Below are 25,690 nucleotides of genomic sequence, written 5' to 3'. Positions count from 1 at the left end.
AAGTATCACGCAAAACGTTTCGTGCGTGTAGATGGAACGTCGACGACATAAGGATATTATTTTTTAATGCTTAGTTATACTATGTATTATCGAGTACATTCCTGTTATGAAATAAACATAGAGCGATGGAAGGAAGAGTGAGACAGGAGGCGCATCCTGTGGCGGAGGAAGCGACGCGCCTCGCTTCCTCCTGCCGACTAAACGAATCACTATTTATACACCGACAGTGCGCTGGCAAGAGACCGCCATGTCATCCGCGTTTTAAATAAGCTTTGCCTTTACAGTTACGGAAACCTGTACGATATTGACTAAATCAATCTAAAAAAGTAGGTAAGTATAGTCTAATGTTTTGAAGCTTTTTTTATGATGTTGTAGCTGAAATTAGGTTTAACGGCCTCACTTGGTGTTCCTTGTTTGGCAAATCAAAATTAAAAATCGATATTTGGAATGCTTTAGCTTGGTTAGTGTGAGACTAATTTGATGATAAATCATTTATGGTCACTAGGTGAAGTCAAGCGCAAACTTTTTCACGATATAAATTTTTCGATTTTAATAACCGTTCTGTACCATAGGTGATTACATTATGTTCGTTCCATCGCTAGCAATGCTCTGTTTGGTGGAAAATTGTCTTTAACTTTTAGGAAAAACTTTGTTTGATTGCTACTGCCTACTACAATGGTTGCGGCAATGCTCTGACAGTGAACAGTTATAGCATTGATGCAACGTTCTGATGGGTAATTTTAGTTCAAAGAAAACAAATATTGTAGTAAACATTCGTATTTATAATATAATGTTGTCGTTTTATTTACAAATAAATACAAATTCAGTTAATAAATAAATGGTAAATTATCTACATCTTAATAAGTATGTTTTATATCTCATTTTCTTAATCTTCTTCCTTGGATTTGTGTGGAATCCAAAAATACTAAATGTTAGCGTTTTCTTATGACACGTTTCGGTCTCAAGAAAATTTGAGACTTTGCGTTCGGGCGACACGTTCACGTACATTCACACACTACGACTATATTTACAAGAGACGAGCACTCTGGCGCGGGGCGGCTCTGTCCTGCGCCCCGCGCCCTCACTGCACACACTCGACCGCGAGCGATCCGAGTCCACCCCGCGCGGTCCGCTCCGGAGCTCTCCGCTCGCCAATAAATATTTGTACAACGCGGGCGCCCGGGCGGCGGGACTAGATAATACTGGAGAGCGGCGGCGGCTCGGGGCAGCGGCAGCCGGCGCGGCGGCAGCGCGCGTACGCGGCCGCGCCCGCCGCCGCGCAGCCGCGCAGCGGCCAGTACAGCCACAGGCACGGCAGCGGCACGGCCAGCGCCGCCACGCACGCCAGCCGCGGCCCGCACGCGCACGGCTCGCTCGCCTCCTCCTCGCCGCTCCCGCAGTGGTAGAACAGTGCCTTGGCGCAGCACATGCACGACGCGTAGTCCACGCACGCCTCCGCGCTGCACAGACACGATCCGCACAGCCAGCGCGACGGCAGCGGCCGCGGCCGCGCGCACTGCGCGCAGCGACAGCGCCCGCACGCCTCGCACACGATCGAGTCGGCGGTGGGCACGCGCCGCTTGGCGCCGGGCTGCGCCGTCACCGGCTTAAGCGGCTGCGCGGCGGCGTGGCGGTGAGGCGGCGCGGGCGGCGCGCGGCGCGGCGCCTCGACGTATGCGTTGCGCTCACGCTCGGTCTCGGGGCGCGGCCGAAGCAGCGACACGGCGGGCTGGCGCGCGCCGCCCGCGCCGCCGGCCGCGCCCGCGCGGTGCACGCGCGCCGCCGGCTTGGGCGGCCGGGGCGGCGCCGCCGGCCCGCCATACTCGTCCATCGAGTCCGGCTAACGGCTTTCTGGGCCGTCGCCTTCCTGTTCCCTCATCGTCCCCACCTGCGGAACAAGAAATTTCTGTCGTTAATATTATGATACTTTGAATATACTTTACTAATTACTATACTAAATTGTATTTTATTAAGTGTAAAAATTATTGCTTTCTTTCTTTCATATTCACACCAGACTAATTATTCAATATCAATCTTATTCTACCATCGTCCTCTTTCAATATTATTATTTTTATTTTGCATTTACAACTCTAAGAGAAGTCTTCTAGATACATTTTGTTCCTTCATAAAAAAATCCAAAATCTATTCATCCTTACGATATAAACGCTACGAATACAAGTGTAAATTAAAAATTTATAACACCCCCGACAAGTGAAGGTTACAGTAACTAGAAAAAGCTGATAACTTTCAAACGGCTGAACCAATTTTCTTGGACGATAGCTAAGAACACTCTCGATCAAGCCACCTTTCAAACAAAAAAAACTAAATTAAAATCGGTTCATTCGTTTAGGCGCTACGGTGCCACAGACAGATACACAGATACACAGATACACACGTCAAACTTATAACACCCCTCTTTTTGGGTCGGGGGTTAAAAACGATCAATTTGGCCGCATGTAGAAACCGGATATAGGTAGACAAACGACATCAAAACCGGAATGTCGAGTTGAGAAACGGGGGATGGTTGGCAAGCTTGAATGAACTAAGAATTATTGAAGTATCAAGAAGTCATCATCTAATAAGGTTAACAGCAAAGTTAGTCTGAAGATGCAATGCCCAGTTGCATTGTAAAGAAGTGAAAAGTAGTTTAATGATGGTAAAGTAAATAATAATTTTTTTTTTTATTAAGTACCTACTTTAGACGATGTGAATCATCAATCAATTTTTGTGAATAAGACAATATTGGGAATCTACTGAAGAAAGAATAATACAAATGGCTCTGAAAATCCGAAAACTCTTCTAAAATGAGGTTAACTTTAGACGGGAATTAGCAGGGAATAGGCGTGGGACTGCACTTTTATATGTTCAATTGGTATAAACAGCAACCATCGGGATACTTGCTGGTTCTTCTCGGTGGGAGAGGCATTCTGAATCAGTGGTAGATGCAGATTTGAAAAGTATTTGTACTTAAAAATTTATTTGAATAAAAAATGTTTATATTTTATTCTACTTAATTAAAATATGTAGGTACTCCTAACAGCACTGCACCTTTAGCAGATATTCTTTTATTTCAGGATTTTAATTTATGTTCGAGTTGAAACTACATGTTATCTTAAAATAATTACTTAAGATTCTTTTTTAGTTTTAATAAATAAATGCGAAAGGCTTTGGATTGCCACTTTTCCTCTTACTACAGCTGTCTTACATACTAACTATGTTATAAAAATTGTTGGGATATCTAAAAAAGAAAAAGGTGACTGATTGACTGATGATCTATCAATGAGCTCAAACTACTGGACCGATCGGGTTGACATTCAGCATGTAGATAGCTACTTTGACGTAGACATCCGTTAAGAAAGGATTTTTTGGAAACTCGACCCCTAAGGGGGTAAAATAGGGGTATAAAATTTGTGCAGTCCACGCAGACGAAGTCAGGGACATAAGCTTGTACAATATACGAACGGAGTAAATTTTAGTCAAGAAGACATCAAATGACCCCACAAGTGATTTCAAAACACATCACTTCGTAGCCATTTCCTGGCCTTGTAAACTGGGGCTATCGTCCGTTACAAAAAACAGACCTCATTGATCGCAGTAACGCAAGAGCTGATAAATATAATCAATCGACATTCGACACCCTCAATCACCAAATCGTAATAAAATAACAAATATCAGAGAATATAATCGGGAAATTCAGAAAAAGCTAAGATGAAAAGGCTGTTGGTAAAACAACTTGATTAAACATTTCGCAACTAAGCACTTTTGATTTCAGAAAACTACCTAGTTTAAATTCAGAAGAAAGATGGTTCAGGATAGGACAAAAATTTAGTAAGGTCAATCTTAATCTTATTTCTTTTCAGAAATATGCTGTTAACTATAATACCGATTTTTTTTCTTGTGATAATATATACTCGTATATAGTAGGCAAATGTATGTATGTTCGAGCAATGTGTGCTGCCAGTCATGAGTTCGGAAACATGGACACTGTAGTACAGAAGCAGGCGTTATTTTGCGGAAGGCCATGACAAAGTCAATTTAATACTTTGCAATTAGGCATTGTAAGGTCTACATCTCCTGAGGATGCTCCGGTGTCGGGGCGAAACGTGCGTCGAGTGGTGTTGGGATTTGTGTGGTGCTGCGTGGTGGTGGTGCGTGTGGCTTGCTTGGTGGCTGGTTTTTCCTGCATGTTTATCAGTGGGATGGCGGGTGGTGCATGTTGCACTATACAGATTTCTTTGGTTTGGCGGATTATGGCAAATTAAGCTTTTGGATCTTTGTATAACATGGACACTGACAAAACAAATAACATCCAAGCTGCAAGTGGCACAATGAGCAATGGTGCTGGTTATGCTGGGTATATCGTTCATTGATTGTGTGCCAAACACCACATTCCAAAAAAAAAACGATAACTGATGTTGTTTTGAAAATGTCCGGGTCGAAATGGAGATGAGCAGGGCACACAAACACACATATTATTTTAACAAAATATTCACTTGAATATTCATTGATTTTTAAGATTGTATTATTTTATTTTTTTCTACTCTTTAGTACCTAATTTTGTCAATCTGGAGGTGAGCGTTAACAATTAATTATTCAATTAACGATGCCTATTGTTATTTAAAGCAAAATTGATTATCTTCAATATTGATAGAGAATATAAAGGTAATTAGAGTTAGGCAAAGAAGAAGGCATACAAAGAAATATAAACGATTATTACATGGCGTTGGTAAGCAAGGTTAGGTAAATATGGCAAGGTCACCAGGAATGTTAACTGAATAACAACGAAAACTATCTTGTCTAAACTCTAAACATAAATATTTAAGTTACGTAACCATTATCTTATTTGAATCTAAGATGCTACTAACTATGAATTATTAGTGCTGTTCGTTCGTTGACATTGGAATATTACGTGTTTTTAAAGCGCTAACCTAAAGACGGGCACTTAGAATTCGCTTTTAGTCATGAAGTTCTACTATTTTTTCTATTTTTGATAAAATTTAAATGTTTTAAGGCCTACAATGATAATTTTATTGACCAAAATATAAAAACGACACATTTATTCAAGTTAGAGGGAAGCCTTCCTTAGTTTTTTATTGTGATCGAGGTCATAAGCTTCTAGTTAAGTAGTTATTGTGCAACTATTCTGATTGTAATAGCTTTTCAATTAACACTTAGTAGTTCATCTATATTAATGAATGATTGTCTCTGAAAAAGTGAAAACTAAAGCACCACCGCAGGTTTTCTTTTTCACGTAATTTTTGTTCTTTGAAGGTTAATTTGTATATTGCTATTTTCAATAGTCAATAGATCTCATCTCGTGACTTTATAACGACAGCTATTTGAATTTCTAATACTTTTTAATTCAAAACTCTAATACTAATTTATTGCTTATAGCATAGTCTATTTAGAATTTCAATAGGAATATGAAAACCAGAATCAGATTATTTATAAATGAAGTGAAATTTATCGTGGTTCTTATAGTTAAGTAAGTAAAAGTTGGTAAATGAGGTGATTTTCGTCTGATTGTTTCAAATTCTGTAACTACTTATTATATTTTAAAATACGTCATGACAGATATTCCCACCTACTGATGATTACCATACGAGTTTCTATACATTACAATATAGGTAACAAGTGATCCGGAAAAAGTGCACTGAGAAAAAAAATGCCTAGAGGATTTGAAATTGGGCTAAATTATCCGAAACAGGTCAATACAGGTCAAGTTAATGATTCAGCAGAAATGTAATGAAATTGCTCCTGAATCTTTGAACTGACTTAACTTTTATTTAAGGATAACCCCCAAGTAATATATGTTGATATATTATATACATGGATGTTCGTTTTGTCCATCGTGATCACGATCCATGCTACTGGAAATATCAACGAATCTCCTAAATTGTTTATTTTAACTTTATATGTATGTAGTTGAATCCAATCACACCAAATATTAGGTGTTAGTGGAGCTTAAGGTGGAGTGCAACTGCCTATAAGGTACCTATCATGGTATTATCGTGATCGTAGCTTTAATGAGATTACTAGAATTACGACGTCTTATCGAAAATTGAATTTGTAGTTGCTAGTATTGTACTTTTGGGAATCCATGACTTCAACATTGCATGCCAAGATAGAGTAAAATGAAAAACATTTGTCCCAACATTTCCAATTTATTTGCAACATCCACTATATTGGATGAGGCTTATAAATTCCCATTAGGTATAGGCCGTTCAACCACCTTATATCCTCTGCACTTTGGAGTTTAGACAAGTGAGTTCCGATCGGAGGATAGAATTCGGGCATAATAAGAGTTTACAAAAAGTCCTTGACATTCGAAGAACCAGTATTTGCGAAATCTATAAAAAACATGGATAGTAGGATTGTGGACTAGTTGCGACTTGCGACATTGTAAGTTAAACCCTCAAATACGGTTATTATAATTCAGATTTCATAAATGTAGGGATGGTTGGTTGGAGAAATCTACAGGGGGTCTGCCACCATAGTTTGACGAACGAATAACCACAATCGCCTCTGTTTGGTCGAGACTCTCTCATTCTCAATATTGACTAAAATGCATTAGTGCAGCAAAAAATACCATGAATTCAGCCCATTGCGATTATAATATTGATTGATGCAGCTTTTACGGAATCGACCAGGCTGATATTAGATTTTGGATTCAATAGTCTCGTTGACAATGTTAGGCAGTAGTTCCTTGAATTTCCTATTGTAACTTCTAGTGATATTGAAAGTCAACCAGAATCTGCCCTTCTATTTTACAGGGTACTATTATACGTATAGATTTGTTTTAGAAAACTGTATCAGAGACATATGCATGCAAATTGAAGTCATGAATAAACCGTAAAGAATTTAATTGTGATTTACAGCACTGATCAGCCTAGACATTGATACTAAAAAGTGAGCAGTGGGAAAGGAGGCCTTTGCTCAACATTGGAATCATACTGATAAAAGTGTAATGCAGCCAGATAGCCAAATAGATAGACAACAGCATGCATAGGTATCATATATAGCACAAGAAACCACGTTTTGGTTATAATCAATGGTTACAATTTCTGCTAGCGTCAAGTTTATTTTTATCCTCCGATAAAATTTTCTTTTAATTAAATGCCATTTTACTTACAAATTAAACAATGTTTTTTGGGAAATTTGCTACGAATAACTTTCATAACATTTTGTGATCATTAATGTAGCGCAAGTAACAAACAGATTAATAATATCTTGAGCTATTTGCATATAGGTACGTAAATTATGACAGGCATCTGGCTTCCATAAGTGTCTGCTTATCTTCGATGAAATAAAGTCGCGTTTATACCGATAATATCCTATTCGTAAATGAAAGTAGCTGGTATTCCAACATCCAAAATTTTTCCTTTTTTATCTTTTCTTGCTTACTGCCTTGGAATAAGTAAATGTCATTTAAAATCATAATGCCTCATCATTTGATTACCTTATGTTTTTAATTTAGTCAACAACGTGTTAATTGGCATGGAACAATTTTTAATGGAAATTAATTAATACCTAATTAACTAAGTCCTGCTTGTCCTTGATTTATTTTTGCAATAACCTATCTGCTGGTACCTTTTGGCGTAAATTTAAAAGTTGTTTACTACTAAACAGACTTTCGTTTCAAGAAAAATTTTCGCTAGTTGCTTCAGTTGCTTTAAATCTTATTAAGTACCTAGTAATGTTTTGAATCTGTCTGATATCTGTCTAGAATCTAAATGAATACAGATCCAAAGATCATGGACGTTGCTATTTTAAGACTTTTTACGTAATAACATCCAACGAGTGAAATTGAATAGATTTTCGCAGGATCACTTTTTTGATGTTTCAGAACTTTAGATACAAATTCTGGTTTATTTTATGTGTTAACGGTAAAACGGAATGTTATTTTATTAAATTAGCAATTCTTTCTTGTTTTGATTATTTCTTAAACCACCTAGTGTAGGTAGATATTCAATAAAAATAACATATTTCAATTTTAAAACAGCAACTTTATCGGTAGGAAATTAGTATTCCCATAAAAAATACAAATGTTGTCATTAATGATTTTGACATTATGAATATTAATTTAAGAAATTTTGTCTAGTATTTTTTACACATGACAGCTTGAACGTCTTTGCGGTTCGGTTGGATAGATTATGGACCGAATTTTAATGAATTTAGTGTGACCGCGTATAGGTAAATGATAGGTAACTACTAACTGCTAACTAGTAACTACATACCAACTACATAGTTATATATTTCAGATTTGTCTCTATAGGGTCGATCGTTTAGTATGCGTAGCAAAATCTGTCTTAAAATGTAAATTCACGATGTTACATATTTTGTTTAAATGTTTTAAAGTTAAAATTCAAGTTTGTAAAAAGATATACCGCGTGTATTGTTTACAAACCGTTTTTCTTATCAACGTTCAGTTATCAAACCTAGTCGAAATTGGTCCCTGTTGCTATAATAATTCGAATTTCGTCGGTGAAAATAAGTAATAAAAATAGTTTTACTGTAATCTACACTTTTAACGATATTCCACGATATCAGTTTCAGTTTTTAAGATTCTCAACGCTCATTACTCGAATGTGTAGTTGCGTTTGAAACTCATTAATGTAAGAGATCTGTTCCTACAGAATGGTAATTGTATGTTTCTAATGATGTTTGAAGCAGCATTATAAATGAAAGCATTCTCGAACTGGTCGGCGGAGAGGCTCTCGGGCCTCGGCTGGGTCGCGACTCGCGAGGCGCACACGTGCGGCGCTGCGCTCGCTACTCCGCTTCGCTCGTCGGTCGCCAGGCGCGACGCGACTGTCATTCATGTTTGCTCAATTTTTTCATGATCAGTGATTACTGCCTACACGACACACGGACGCGCGCGCTATGGAATCTAGGCGGACGAATCCGCCCCGACTCGTCACATCCTGGACGCCGGACGGGCAGTGACGTCGGACGAGTACTTACGAGGCAGACGGTCCACGGTCACGCGTCTCCTACACACATCACACAAGGGCACTCGGGCCGACTGGCCCCACACACTGCACTGAGCTCTGTCGGTCGGCCGCACGTACCGCACCGAGACCGCGCCGGTGGGCTCACTGACACACAAAAATACGGCAGAAGCACCGAATTTTGGCCGCGCAAATCCACGGGAAGGCTCAGAGACCGGCGCGGTCCGGAGCGGCACCTGGCGCGGGCGGGGGGCGGCCCACGCACCGGCCTCGATTCTCGTCCGCCCGCCGCGCGGTTATCACTGCAATATGGCCGCTACTCACTTCCTCGGTGAAGTTCTTCGTTGATTTCTACTCCTGATCTCGATGACGGCGATTTTCGTAACCGTTCCGAACTCGTGCGGATTCACTGCACTTATTCTTATACACATTTTAATGGAAAACGGGGAGCGTTAGCGCTACGCTCCAACGAAACGACCGTTCCGTTCGCTGGCACATTCCGCACTGGCGTCGGGCGCGGGAGCGGGCCGGCGGAGGGCCGCACCCCGCCGCCGCGCGTCCCTCCGCGCGCGCCTCGCCTTTTTATGAATGGAAGGCGGCCATACTGAATGAACCGCGTACACGAAGCGGTCGGCCGCTATTTTCGCAGGCGAACCGGGACGGCGAGGGGGCGGGGGCCGGAAGTGAGCTGCGAGTGCTCGCGGTGCCAAATTTTGCGGCGCGGGCGACGGCAGCGGATGTGCTCGTTTATCGAGCTTCCGGCGAAATCCCCGCGCGGCCGCATCCGGGAATTAGGTTTCCGGCCGGCGAGAGTCGTGACATGCCGCCCACTTTCGTCCTGCGATCCTACCATCTATCGGTCCTTGAAAAGCCTAAAATCAACATTCAATCCATGCATGACCACAACTCATGCGACCCCGAAGGCCGGAGAACGTGTTAAAGATGACGCCCTTTCGGGCTGTACAAAAGGCAAGCAGTCGGGCATCACCGGCACCCATTATGTTATCACGGTGTCAGAGAAGTAGGTTGTACAACCTAACAATATCAGTATGATTTCCGCAAGGTTGCAGCGACGACAATAAGGCGCGTTGTGCACGCGGCGTCTCTGTGTCAAGGACGAGCGATAACGCTGCCATACGGGACGGCTGTCATCGTACTACTAGGTATAGGTACCACATCTACTACCTAGTACCTACCTTTACACTACTAAGTACACCGAAAATGATGATTTTTCAACGAATTACTGATACTGTTTTGTGCTGTATAAGTACTGGTAAAAGTTCAAAAAAGATGCAAATTCTAGTACTCCAACGATGTATCAATAAAATATTACCCACTGGCGATGTCTTTCATTCAATATACCTACCTGTTTAGAGAAATGAAATGAAAATTTAACGGGCGCACCATTATTGTGCGGTTAATGGTTACACCTGGACAGTAGAAAAAGTAACTCCAGGTAGAAATCAGTTTTTTTAGGACATTTCAACGAACATCCATTCACGCTCACAATATTAATGCTTGGAATCGTCAGTTTCTGAATTAAAACTTATTATCTCACGTGATCTTCCAAAATATCAATGGTAAAAGGAGGATATAATATAAAAAAAGTCCTAGTTCTAATTTCATTTGCAGGTCTCATTGTCATAGGTGCCTTGCCATTCATTTGAAGTACAAAGGCTTGATTGGAGAAAGTAGAATTATCTACCTTACCTATTATAAAACTATTAGGTATTCATTTTTGAAACAAATAATTTAACTTATGGTTTATATTTGCATACATTGCAGGGAGACGAGACGGAGTGGACCACCCCAAAAGGGAACGATCCGGATATAAAGTGTAAGAATGTGCAGGAAGCTTCAATATAATTTAGACAGTCTAATTTACCATTTTCATCTGATAATAATGAAGGGTCTTTCGACCGGAACATTGGAATCGACATGTGTGCTAATGCCACCGGTTTTTTTAAAGAACTGCATCCGGGTCGGCGCATTTTTTGTTACATTAACGGTCGAACATCCGCTAGTACAAAAATGCGGGGGAAATAGTTTTGAGCGTGGCAAATTTTTGCATACAGTAGCCTCCTAATTCTTATCTACATATTTAAGCACTACCTCTACCCTGCCCAAATGGATACGCCTGATCTACAGTTGACACTCAACAAAATCTCAAGAAAACCGGCAAAATATGCCTTTACCGTGTCTCATGAAGCGATGTGCCACAAGTTGCACCGTCTCTAGCTACCAGCTACCACTGGTTGAGGCTCTTACTTGACCTGGACTGCCTGTAGCAGCTGATACGAAGCAAAAGCCAAGAGCAGAAAAGTTGATAAGAATGTTTAGTAGAGATTCAGTTTATTTATGGTTTATCTACAAACAGTCAGTCTTTCTACAAATAATTTTGTAAGTACATACCTATTGTGATTTATGTAGTGATGTTGGTAACTTTAATAGTTACCTACCTAAGTACTTGTTCAATAAATTGTCTGAAACGGAATCACAAGTTTTTCGGCAAAAGTGCAAAGTAATGAGCGCCAAAATAGCGGTTTTACTTGAGTTGGAAGACTTCTCTCTAACTCCTAAATCAATGATAACTAAATAGTGTTATAAATACATATCTTGTACGATGGTAAGGACTAAGGAGCCTTTAATCGTTTTTTAGGGTTCCGTACCTCAAAAGGAAAAAATAACCCTTATAGGATCACTCTGTTGTCTGTCTGTATATCTGTCTGTCATGTCTGTCAAGAAAACCTACAAGGTACTTCATGTTGACCTAGGTCCTAGAATCATGAGGCAGGTAGGTAGGTCTTATAGCACAAGTAAATGAAAAAATCCGAAAACCTTGAATTTGTGATTACATCACAAAAAAAAATTAAAATGTGTTCTACATAAAAGAGTTATACTTAGGTAGGTAGGTATATCTCGTGCGTTCGTGTGTGAGTCTGACTCGCGCATGACCGTTTTTTTTGTATTAAAGTTTTTTGATACCTTACTGAGAATTCATGATAACCATTTAGGTGACCTTTGACACGACACTCGAGGCTAGTTTTTCCTGAAGGAGAATGCTTGAGTTTCCTACATCACTTTAGAATGACAAGGACTCCAAAGAATGATTATTAATATGAATATCAATGAGTTACTAATACGACCCTTTTTATTCATACAAACAATATTAATGGTATGTACCTACAAGTGATTACAGGTATTCCTTTGTTTATGATTTTACAATACCGTCTAACAATGAGTAGGTACAAGATACTTATGAGGGTATATGACTCAATACAGGCCCGATACGAAATGCGACGCCCTGCAGGAACAATGGGTGGCCTAAATAGGTATAGCAAGTGAAAACAACACCACTAACTTGCAATTGAAGTGCTACACAAGGCTCTTCACAGAATGCTGAAGGTAACATTCGGGAAATCGTACAATGAAGAAATAACCTCTTGTGTTTCTGTCGAGGGATATTTCCATAATAATCCATACTACTCAATATTAGTTCGAAAGATGCGTCTGTCTGTGTGTCCGGTCCGCTATCTTTTCACAGCCTATCCGCTTAACCGATATTGACGAAATTTCATACAGAGATAGTTTGCATCCCGGAGAAGGATAAGTTACTTTTGGTTTTGGAAAATCAAAGAAAATCAGATGAAGTCGCGAGCATTATCTATTTGGTACAGATCATTTTTCCGTTCAACGTCACTATGTTCTAATAATAGTTCAAGCTACTTCTCGCAACAAAATGAGAGTAGAAATTATTATAATACATTTTTTTATGTAATATTTTATTCATCAGTAGGTACAATCAAAATCAAATGATCTCGTACTAACATCGGCTAAGTACGAACACTCGATTTGAATTGTGTTCACGTGATCCTACTGATATTGATTCGGATTTTATTCTGGACAAAGCTTCTTTTCCATATGCTTATCTATGTATTTATAACAATAATATTTCCGTCCCCCCTGCACGATTCACATCATACCTCGATTGCCATGTCGACACAACCTACCTCTAAAGTAATTAATTGAAAACAGAAGCTCGGTTTACAAAGTCGCTTAAAAAGTGTTGTGATTGTGAAGCGAGCTGAGCATAAACGTGGGTTCGATAGAAATCAGGTTTCGTTTGTTATTCTGGAGGCGGCGCGGTCGCGAGCGGAAGCCTGCGCCTCCGCCGCACTTTCCATCCGCCTCGCCTGCGCCCGCGCAACCGCCACCGCGCCGATCCTATCGACTATCGACTGCTTTATGAGTACGTGCACACTGCACGCTGGCTTTTACACGCAACTTTAGCTGCGTACAATGAGTAGATTATGACAATACTAGCGACCCACCCCGGCTTCGCACGGGTGGACACTACCACGAAAACTCCTATCTATTTTCCGGGATAAAATATAGCCTATACGGATTCGGAAGAATCCCTCAGATAAGTAATGGTAAAAGAAATTTTGAAATCGGTCCAGTAGTTTTTGAGCCTATTCAATACAAACATACAAAAATACAAAGGTTTCCTCTTTATAATATTAAGTGTAGACAAGGCAAAAGATACAGTTCAAAACTAAAACCCAACTAATCCTCTTGATAATACAACGATAAAATATAAATTTTACTGTCCCTTGGTGTATTTATGTATTTTAAATTTTAATATATTAAACCTACTAGGTATTATATTTAGGTATATTAATTGTAAACTCAGAACTTCGTCCTCTTTCATTTTGACACCCCACTCGATACGATAGCAAAAAAAGTCCGAGACCCGCACTTTTTTGGTTATCGGGTAGTATTACGTATATGGGTATCCGCCTTATTATTATATGTATTAATTTTATTCGTAATAAATTATAAAATGTGTAATAATATAAATAAAAGGGGTTTTGTAGTTAAGCTACTAACTTTTGCTTAGTACCGACTTTTCTTGCCTAGAACTACCTATTTTAAGTTTCCTAAATGCCAGGATTCCAACCTAGGCTATAACATAACGCACTCTTTGCTAGGGTAGAACTATGCCAACTTCAAAAGCCTTGAGTTAGCGAGTCAGAAAGATACATTATTTAAAAATATGTTTTTATAAAATAAGTAACCCAACCCATACTAATTCCATACAGGTAATATTATAAATGCGAAAGTGTGTCTGTCTGTCTGCTAAGTTTTCACGGCTAGGGCGCAACCAAGGTAGCTTACGCCCCGGAAATTGACTTCGGCAACTTTTTATCCCGGAAATTATTTAAGCAAATAATTCCCAGGGGATTTTTAAAAACCTAAACCCACGCGGACGGAGTCGCGGGTATCATCTAGTAATAAATAATAAATAATTAATCAGCTTTTTGTGGCGCTAGCTAGCAGTTATCATCCAACCGTTTTCTGAAAATATTGCGTTATCTTTGAACTTCCTTCTAGAATGTAGAGTCAAACCGCGTTATCAGTAGGTATCATTTTATTCGTAATACTTTTTTAAATATGAATATAACTAAGCGGGGTCGTTTTATTAACGTTTATATCAACACGGGTAGCGATATTACGAAATAACCAGCCTGCTTACTTAACAGCGATAAATAGTATTGTTTTGAACACCAATTATTATCTTTCGCGAGCACAAGAGCCGATAAGCAGTTCATAAGAGAGCTGTTTGTTTCGAATCACTATCTCAATGTGAACCGAAACCGTGTGATAACTACGTGCCAGTACTGAAAAGTCGTGGGCGTATTGTGCCGGATGTTGGATAGATAAAGGAAACGCATATAGACTATTTAGACTATCTAAGTAAACATATTACGTCGTGTGTTGATCCAATGATAAAATTATAAAGAGTTCGTTATCCGAGCCTCAGAACTTCTGCGAACTCTGTTTCTTAGAAATAAATAAAAACAACATATTGTAGGTACAGCGCGTCGCGCCGGTTTTCGCGGATACTAAATTTTTTGCGACGTTCGGCTTGTAAACATGTGTGGTAACATGACAAATTAACACATGATATTATGTTTAAATGTGAGCAGGAAATAAGGCGAAAAAATAGTACTTATGGTATGTTTTTATGATGAAACGGATGCGAGTAGTAGATATCTCATAAAAGTCATAAATTCTGATATACGGCGCGTTGTGATGTAGGTCTGTACATTGCTTTAGAAAATGTGTTGATGAAGTAACTGACGACGAGTTAAAAACACGCTCTATTTTATACACGCAAAATTTAAAATGAGTGTTTACGAATTTATAGCGAGCGGTGAATCGGTGATAGCCTAGTGGGTAACAAGTCGGCCTCCGAGTCCGGGGGTCGGGGGTACGAACCTAGGCACGCGTCTCTAACCTGTCGGAGTTATATGCGTTTTAAGCAATTAAGTACTTAAATATCACTTGCTTTATCGGTGAAGGGAATCATTGTGAGGAAAATAAATGCCTGACAGTAAGTACTAAGTACCTACTTACTATACAATGATGCTTATGACGTTCTCAAAGGTTTGTGAAGTCTGCCAATTCGCACTTGGCCAGCGTGGTAAACTATCGCTAAACCCTACTCATTCTGAGTTGAGAACCGTGCTCAGTAGGGAACCGAAAATTGGATGATCATGATGATAATGTTTACGAATTACGCCTCCCAAAAAAAAAAATATGATAGATCGTTTGCAATAAAAGGTACATTAATTGTTAATGTTAGCATTATAGTTGTAGATAGACATAGGTAGTAGGTACATAAGCAGGCGTTACGTAAGACAAAAGCTAGAATGAAGGACCTCGTTGAATGGCCGCTGTCGCGCACGACTCACTCCATTCATGGCACGCACTCATCGACGGTGACCTTCCATGTCCATGTGGATTTAGCGGCGGATATGTGTGTAGTAAGTAGGTGGCGAATATTCGTCCGCGTGACCAGCGCGATAAAGCACTCGGCATCGATCTAACGAATTTGTCAGCGATAAATCCAAAGTCACGTCTGTCACGCGAAGATGGAACATGCGCTGGATGAAATTCTCGTTTTAATTGAAGGCAATTACATAAATTCCACGTAGCGGTCGAGTGAGGGCGCAGGCGAGGCGCGGGAGGCGGCGGTCGAGTGTCGACCTTCCGTGAGGCCGTCGCGTCCGCGTCCGCCCGCCACTCCGCTCGCTAGCGCTTACAGCGCTAGGCTTTTACTGGAGCGTAGCGGAAAACTTAATCTATACTATCTATAGTTTAATAAATAAAATTGAAGTGTCTTCTATACTTACTAATAAATAAAATTGAAGCCGTGCCGCCGAGCGATTTGGCGTTCCGGTATGATGCCGTGTAGAAACTAAAGGAGTACCTACAAAGTCTGCCATACCCCTTCCAGGTTAGCCCGCGTCCATGTTAGAGTGCATCATGACTTACCACCAGGTGAGATTGCAGTCAAGGGCTAGCTTGTATTTGAATAATAAAAATAAAAATAAAGTGTAATAATCAATTTTTTTTTGTTTTTTTTTATCCATCTAAGTTATAATTTCGGCTAAAAATATACACCGATGGCTAAAAAGGTATATTTTGAAGAGCTACGTAACTTTAAAGACGCCAAGTCGACTAACTGGTCGTAAACCGGGGTGATTCCCCCTTCTAGACACAAAGTATAACTTTATCATAGGTCAAGATTCACCGAATTTCGGACTCTGAGCCACTTTTGCAAATCTAAAGCTCGTGTATGTATGTGTGCCTACATGTAACTGCGATCTCGGCTCATAACTTTGTCGATAGAGGTGCAATTCGCATAATATCTCTATACCTTTCTCTGCTCTGTATCTTTGCAGTGTCACCTCGATTCGAGTCGGGCCGCAAACGCAGGAAGCCACCTTAATCACCGGTTCGAATACCCCACAACACAATCAGACACAGATACTCTCAAAGCAATGACCCAACTCCCAAAATATTATGTCAGAACAACTCACAAGGAACAAATTTAGTTTTTTAGTTTTTTTTTCTAAGAGAGTTCTATATTCAATCTATAATCCACTGCCTATAGTGATTAACCTCCTAGTCGGGGGATCCAGGGTTCGATCCCGGGCACGCACCTCAAACTTTTCGGAGTTATCTGCGTTTTAAAACCAATCAGATATCACTTGCTTGAAAACATTGTGAGCAAACCTGCATAAGCATATACCTGAGAGTACGTACCCATAATGTTATCCAAGTGTGTGAAATGTGTGATATCTGCCAATCAGCCCTGGACCAGCGTGCCGAACTATGCCTTAATCCTTCTCATTCCGAAAGGAGCAGGCCTGTGCGCAGTAGTGGGCCAGCGATATCATCATGGGAATAGGGATCATGAAAATGATGATGAAGACGCATGTCAAAATAATTGACGCACATTTAGGGGTCCATTAGACGAAAGAGTCGAAAACAATCAAGTCCCTCAATCTTGCATAAATGCAACTATGCATAAGGAAAAAATCAAATTAGATACATATCCAGTACCCATTCAGATATTTGTCATACAAGGTATGTATTCAAATTCAAATTCAAAGTATTTTTATTCAATTAAACTTTTACAAGTGCTTTTGAATCGTCAAAAAAATCTACCACTGATCCGCCGTTGAATGCCGTAGGAATGCCGTTCCTATCGAGAAAAACCAGCAAGAAACTCGGCGGTTGCTCTTGTCAAGTATTCAATATACAATAATATGCCATACTGTATAATATGTATATTAGTCGTAGTAGTAACTGCGGCAAAACTAGTAGCAAAACATTTCGTCTAATCATCTAATGGACGCCTTAAAACTCGCCTTTCTCTTACAAAAAATACCCACGACAAAATCTTACTTCGAAGTGATTAGAAAATTCCAAGCTTATGACGTGTGCGTCCAGGATGTAGAGTCCGCACAACAAGTTACAAACTAAATGTGATTGAAATTGATTAGGCTCTTGTACGGATGAAACTATTTACCTACTTGCAAAGATACATTTTTGATTTATTTTTATTTTGAATAAAATAAAAGATCCCAAAAGAATGGCGTCATTTTGTGGTGGAGTCTATCTCATGAACTAAACTAGTTAGGAATATGAAATTTCAGCATATTATGTACCTACTACATTACTTCTGTATTTAAAACACTTAATACTGAAAAGAATGATTCATAAAGTAGTTTCAAGCGTAGAACTAAATTATGTACGGAACCTTAAACTGCGAGGCCCGACTGGCTTTTTTAATATTTTCTGATTAGGTACTCCCAAATTCTCGATTTTTTTTCTCTTTGTAAATGAAAATAATCCGCGGGACCGTACATCTTATACCTACTTAGCTGCACATATTATTAGGTAGGTATAATACTTATTAATTTTGTCTAAATTATAATAACAGCACGTTACAGCTGTGAGCGTTAGTTTTTAGAGTTCCGTACCCGAAAGGTGCCAACGGGACCCTTATTACTAAGCCTCCGCTGTCCGTCAGTCCGTCCATCCGTCTGTCAGCGGACTGTACCTCGGGAATCCACCACCTCCCATAGCTCCACAAACCTTGCGATTATACCTACCTATTATGGGCCGAAACGCGGGAGGGCGTCCGTTCGGTACCTACTTGCTCGATGGTTCTTTCCTGGGGTGCCTTCTTGACTCCCTACAGATCTCGGGAATCGTAATAGGTAGAGAGTAGAAATTTTCACAGAACGTGTAGTTATTGTCCCTATAACAAATAATATAATAAAAATGTCTATCATGAAAATTAAAAAGTGTTATTTCTTGTACGATGGTAAGGAACCCTTCGTGTGCAAGTCTGATTCGCACTTGACCGATTTTTATTTCGGCAGAGCCGTGCGTGATAGCAGTCGTATAATCAATTTCTTCTACGAACATAATACCATCAACGTGCTATTAGAGACCCCTTTTTGGTTATTAAGTTTACGTTCTCACAAATTAAAACTGTTCTTGGGAACCATAGTTGCGAATAAACCCGAAACAAGCCTCGTTTTGCATGGGAATATAAATGGTATTGTGTTCTCTATATTACTCATCTACTTATGGACAATCGGTCAAGTGCGAGTTGGACTCGCACACAAAGGGTTCCATACCATCCTAGAAGATATAAATTTTTTATTTATGTTTATTTTCATGTGCCATTCTTATAGCGGCTACAGAAATATACATTCTGTGAAAATTTCAACTCTCTACTTATTACGGTTCACGAGATGCAGCCCGCTGACAAACAGACGGACGGATGTGCGGACAGCGAAGTTTTAGTAATAGGGTCCTGCTGGCATCATTCGGGTACGGAACCCTAAAAATGCCACTATAATAAAAGGTTAGGAGTAGGCAAGATTGGGAAAGGTGAAGCTATACGATTTTAGCAAAATATATTGCACGAAACATATTATAAGGCTCTAAGTATAAAGAACAGCCGCGACTTCGTCCGCGTGGATTTAGGTTTTTAAAAATTCTGTAGAAACTCCGTAGAAATTTTCCGGGATAAAAAGTAGTTTATGTCGGTCTCTAGAATGCAAGCTATCTCTATACAAATAGATAAAAATAAAGTAAAGGTATGGATTGACGGACTTCACACATCTTTGAGAATACTATGGAGAACTCTAGGCATGCAGGTAAGTAGGCGGACGTCCTAACCACCATTTTTTTATTTAGATATAAAATAATAAAAATATATAGATACATATAAAATACAATATAAAAGGCATCCGTGGATAATCATAGAACGGGTGGCAACATGCTTTGTATGGAGAAGTGATTAGCGATTTATCAAGTAGAGGTTTGAACGCACTGCATATTGCGGATCGCTGCACTATCGTATTCGATCTTAGTAAAATCTATCTATTCCAAAAATTAACCTTGGTCTGTGAGAACTAGGTAGGTAGTTATAAATATATAAAATACAACAGACCCGCCCCGGCATTGGTACAGAGTTAGCAATGCAAGTTGCAACAATCACATAGTGGAGTCTAAGTACATGTCCTGAAGATGCGTTGGTGTCTGAGTGAAACTTATTTTCAATAGGTATATTCTAGAAGATTTGTGTAGTATTGGGTTAGTTTTTCTCTCTCGTAAAATATTTGCACTCTATTAATATAGTCCAATGTTATGGCCTCTGACTATATTATATACTTCCACCTTTACTTAACCAATGTTCTAGCAAATAATAATAATAATTAATGATCATTTTTATCTATTTATTTTATTTTAATATGTGGTCGGACTTCCCTGTGCGCGGACGCAAAGTACCGCTTTGCTTTGTTGAGCATCCCGAGCTTTTTGGAGGCTAATTTATAAGTTCACTAGATGATGTCCGCGTGAATTTAGGTTTTTACAAATGCCGTGGGAACTCTTTGGTTTTCGGGGATAAAAAGTTCCCTAGTCAGTTTCCGGGATGTAAGTTACCTCTGTATGTTTCATATAAACCTGTTAAACAGATGGGCCTTTAAAAGGTAGCAGACAGACAGACACACTTATGCATTATTTTATAATTTAAGTATGGATATTAGTATGGATTTATAAGCTCGGCGTGAAACGCGTGCGGCAAGCCCCAGTGCGCAAAACCCGGCGGCGGCTCGGCGGCTAGGTGCGGCGCCGTGGGCGAACCGCCGCCCACGCACCGCCTGCGACACGCGGACACGCACATTCCGAGCCCACACCTGCACCTACCGGCCCTACCGGCGTGCCGTCGCCTCACAGTTGCCACATACGATCGATGAAGAGTATTGCTACAGCCTCATTATGTTGTTGTGGTACAGGTCGCATCACTGGACGACAGTGTCGAGGATAATGTCTATCAATCCGAAATTAATAAAATGAAACCTATCTGTCGATAGGTTGCAATTGCAATGCAACGTTGTTATGTGTCAATAATAATAATTGTATGTCTTTTTGATAGGCAATAATAAAATAAATAATTAACAACGTCGTTGAGTAACCTATCGAAATATTACGGGTATGTTGCAAACTATGCTCAGTTTTCTATGATATCCCTAGATTTGTTTAGTGAAATGGTCTAATTGAGTTGTCGTTTTAACATCTCTCAGGAGTTAGCCATATCTCTAAGGGATATGGCCAACTCCCGTCTTTTGCCATTTCGCTGCGACTGATTGATTTATTATAATGTTATTATTAATTTTGGCCCTATATCTGTATCTAAGATTTCTTGTTTTGTTTGTAATATCCCTCATAATGGATTTTTCATGACATAATATACCTAGCCTATGACACTCGAAACGCTAGACGAAGTCACACCTCATTATGGTAGGTAGGTAGGTATATGCCGCCCAATTCTAGTTTTAGTAATTTTACAAAATTAGACAATAGAAGGAAGTAGGCAATAGTAACGAAAGTACCTAAGATTCAGCCATTACTGTCGTGGTGTGTATGAATATAAAACTGTAAAAAAAGTAGATCGTACCTAAAGTATTTTCATACCGCATGAAACATGGTCTTTATGATTTATGCCAATTGATACAATACAATATACTAAATGTCTGATGGTATTATTATTCATACCGTCCGAAACATAGTCTAGGAACCTATAAAGAAGTCATAAATTGTGTTATATGAGTATAAAATAATTTTACGATACTTTTTTACCAGGAATTACAATAATCTTCTAGTCCAGATAGGTACAAAATTCCCGCTTCTGACGCAGCTTATATTGAGTTTACTTAAAAGGGGAATGAGGAAAATATCTAATTATCCACCGGTATTCATGAAGTAACTTTTCATTTTCACCGATTCCTCTAGTAGTCCGATATTATCTTCTATCTTCTATATGAGTAGAAATCAAATGCTGTTCATTGGTAAAAGCACATCACTTGAGATTTGAGAACAACTGGACCAGTTTGCCTATTTTTGTTTTAAAATTTCTGAGTTTTATTGAACGAAAAATTGAAAAAGTTTCCTGAAGTATTTTTTTTTTGAGTCTTTTTGTATGAATGCAAGACTCACGATTCAAATGATGGATATATTATGTAATCCCTTTTTGTTTTGTTTATGGTCATTGAAAAGTTATCAGGAATAAAAATCGGGAGAATAGGGAATTTAATGGAAAACTAATTCTGGAAGGAATTTGGATTTTCAAAATTTAGACAGGATAGTTTGTTGGGTCAACTAGTTATAAATAAAAACGGCTTTTTGATATGTTTTTAACCCCCGACCCAAAAGGAGGGGTGTTGTAAGTTTGACGTCTGTATCTGTATATCTGTCTGTGGCATCGTAGCTCCTAAACTAATGAACCGATTTTAATTTAGTTTATTTTGTTTGAAAGGTGGCTTAATCGAGAGTGTTGTTAGCTATAATCCAAGAAAATTGGTTTAGCCGTTTGAAAGTTATCAGCTCTTTTCTAGTTACTGTAACCTTCACTTGTCGGGGGTGCTATAAATTTTTAATTTACACTTGTTAGAACTCTTACTGTCAGTCATCAAACATCAATGTCGAATTAATATATTTTGAAACAAATGACAACCATAAATATCGATGTATCGGTAATGGAAGTTAATTATTCCTATCGCGTATTATGAAGCAATCTTTGATTAATAAGTACCTACCAGAGTTCCAGTACTCCATTTAAGTAAGGTTAACAATGTGTGAACAAAATTAATCTATAGTTTCTATACCTATCCATTCAAAGTCCGGTTCAGTCTAACGTTTTTGTCACTATGACTCCGTATGACTCCATGTTGTAAGATAGTTGCAATATTGAATTTTATATAGGTAGTTTATTTACGCACAAACTTTTCAACTTGCTCTAAAATAGCGATTTGAAGTGAAGAAATATAATTTTGCTATGTTTTTGTTGTTGGCCGTTGAAAAAATCGATATTTGACTTAGTTTTAGATCTAAAAATACAAAATATACTTAAAATAATAACATAAGTAATAAGCGTTATAATAAAACTGTAGAGAGAAGCCCGTGAAGAGTCAGAAGTACAACATTAGGGCTTTCTTTCCACCGTGGATGTTCGAAGATTCATGACGGAGGATGTGTGTAGAGCCCACTAATAGGATCGGTTGGTAAGGTTATTATTGCCGTTTCCATCAGAACTTACCTGAGATAACCTTTGCCACTCATTCTCGTACATTCCTAGTAAAAACCAGCGTAAAGCTACCATATGCACTTACGACTACGAGTACTTATTACCTGGTATGCTTTCTTAACAATATCTCTACGACGAGTTACTACACTAATTTGAAATCCATTCTCACACGATCATTTGCCGGAAGCTGTTGCCTATGGCAAATTATCATACAGCCTAAATGGACTTACCTGAATTTGCCCCATAGATAGGTAGATACATATTTATATTTATTTACATGGATGATAACTCACCTACATTTTACTCGGGGACCGGCATGAATCTGTGAGAAAGAAAATATTCAAATTAGTACGTAAAAGGCTATTATATTATTATGTTCCTATCTACCTAGGTATTTTAATATAAAGGAGTGTTAATTTTTATAGTGCGAGAATAGGTAGGTAGGTACATTATTACGGAATATTTTGCATCTAATTTCTAATAGGTAGGTGATCTCATGATTGGGAAGTTAAAAAATAAAAACCTAAGACGTAGAAGTAGGTATAACTACAGTCTACTTACCTATGTAATAATTAGATACTAAAACGAAGGTATAGGGGAAATTAAATGATAGGCCTGTCAATACAAACGAGGTAAACAATTGTTTTCCCACGTAACGACTGCAATCTGCACATTTTGTGATAATAAACGTACATCAACGCATGTTATGGCAATACGCTTCATAAGGACGAATAAACAGCTTGTGTACACGTACAGTACATAAATATATTATCTATGTAGAGAGAATATTTAAATTGTCAGTGAATCTACATACGCTGTAGCGATATTGCAAGTCTGTTTCAAGAAGGTCAACCTGCAGGTAGCGGACAACAAAAACTTTTATTTGAAATAAAAATATTCATCATGAATGAATAAACAATTCCACGTTCATAGCGTTAATCAATGAGTTGCATGCAAGCAACAGTCCGAGTCGATGTCGAGATCGACTCGATAGACACCCCCACATGCGCGCGCTGTGTGTACACGGTGCGCACGCGCAAAGAGAACCGGATGGCGCACACTGGGGTGTACTCGTCTGTGTGCGCGCGTGAGCAAAGGATTTCCTACCGTCCCGCGCCTGCGCCCGCGCGTCCCCGCTCAGACCTGTTGCACTGCTACCGGAGTTACGCCGCATAGTTACTAGACTTGATATGCCTTTCCCCCGCCCGTCCCGCACACCCGTGCCCCGCACCCCGCGCCCCGCTCGCGCCCCTCGGCCGGGCCCACGCACACACCATCGCGTTCGAACACTTAATTATCATGGCGTACCATTCGTGAAATTGCTGCCGATCTCCTCCGCTCTCGTCGACGTCTTATATCAAATCTAATATCATTTATTACCGGTTGCAATTAAGTAAAAAATATCGAACCCGTTCGATTTGTAGTCCGTCTAGAAGATGCAGCCGGATACGTGACATCATTCGATGCAAATTCTTTCAAAGCAGCCTTTCAGTATGAGCAGTCGTCTAAGCATTAAGCTCTCTTTCTTCGACGCGATCGTTTTATTAAAGCATTATACTTTTAAATGCAAATGCGAGGGTATTTATGGCATCATTAATTTGTTTCTTGAGTGTCATTTAAGACGAACGCATTATAATATCTAATGACGTTTATAGCGTCTCATTCGATAGCACGTAATAATCCGTATAGAGCGCGATAATAATCAGAATAAAATACACTACACTTAAATTTAAAAGCTAGAGAGGCAATAAATTGTTGTTTTAGGTACAGCCATCAGAAATTACAAGAGGCTCTTAGGAAGATTTAAAGCAGGGCCAGTAGACGTTGTAAGCCGCAACGCAAGTAATGAATAATGATAATCTATTTTACAAGGTAGGTACATCAGCTCATTAATCAGCAGAAACTAATGACCGGAAACATAGGTCACTGCTTGTGTTCAGTTGAGTTCAATAATAGTTGTGGACACTAGATAATGTTTCTTAGACTTCAATATCTAAGGTAAATAAGAAGATAAAATGCTCAGAAAAACTGGTCAACTTCTATGAAGTTTCTTTTTATAAGTTGCCTATTAGAACTAGTTAGGTACCTATAGGCATTATTTGAATGATAATAATTAGAATAAATTTTAAACGGCTTAGCCCAGTGAGTTCTTAGGTTCTGCCTCTGACATTTCCAGAATCTAGGAATACTTTACGAAGCAAAAGTGAAATATTATGAGTCACACAGAGTAGAAGTAGATCATCTAAGTATATTTTATTCTTGGTTCAGTAAACATTTGCATAGCCTAATCGCACAAAAACATTATACATAGAGTAAGCCTTCGATGAGTGCTGGAATCTTTTTCATTATCATTAGAGTAATAAGTAGGTACAGATTTTCTATTTCTTACGGATATTCGGTTTCCCGCTTGTGTATCATAGACTTCCGCAAGGGTAACCACTTTGTCTATCAAACAGTTTCAATTAATTCTATCCACCTATGTTTTTACAAGCCGTGGAATGTATATACGAGTGAGTACCTATAATAAATAAGTTGGCCAAGCGACACCAACGGCCCAATTGCCTCGAACTCTAAGCTCGGTGAAAAAAACAGGTAGCGCCGTCCCGCCGTATCGATCTTTATGTTATTTTTTTTATTTATCTTTTTTATCTGGGCCTTCGCTCCGAGTCTCGGACCCAAACGGAAGTTGTAACGATTTTTAATCGCACCAAGTATCTCGGCCGGCCGGTTCGTACGCCCGCTTTGGACAACAAGTTTTTATACAGACTAGTTTTTCCTC

General features: G+C 39.2%; 1 protein-coding gene and 1 pseudogene across 4 annotated transcripts in view; one reads left to right on the top strand and one right to left on the bottom strand.

Annotated features, from left to right (window-relative positions):
- Positions 1-761: 761 nt before the first annotated feature.
- The window catches only part of LOC123866442 (protein sprouty), a 51,500-nt gene continuing 26,571 nt past the window's right edge, over positions 762-25,690 (bottom strand). For 2 of the 4 annotated variants that reach the window (XM_045908020.1, XM_045908018.1), the window contains exons 2-3: positions 23,205-23,233; positions 762-1,888 (exon numbers count right to left, since the gene is read on the bottom strand). In XM_045908020.1, coding sequence (XP_045763976.1) covers positions 1,193-1,831 — 639 coding nt within the window. In that variant the 5' untranslated portion in view covers positions 1,832-1,888; positions 23,205-23,233 and the 3' untranslated portion in view covers positions 762-1,192. The other 2 variants (XM_045908017.1, XM_045908019.1) reach the window with 2 other exon arrangements.
- On the top strand, positions 9,287-10,290 carry LOC123866451 (annotated as a pseudogene).

The sequence above is a fragment of the Maniola jurtina genome, chromosome 6 (assembly GCF_905333055.1).
Source record: "Maniola jurtina chromosome 6, ilManJurt1.1, whole genome shotgun sequence".
In the NCBI taxonomy this organism is placed as follows: domain Eukaryota; kingdom Metazoa; phylum Arthropoda; class Insecta; order Lepidoptera; family Nymphalidae; genus Maniola; species Maniola jurtina.
The sequence above is the reverse complement of the archived record's forward strand: the minus strand, read 5'-3'. Positions and strand labels throughout refer to the sequence as shown.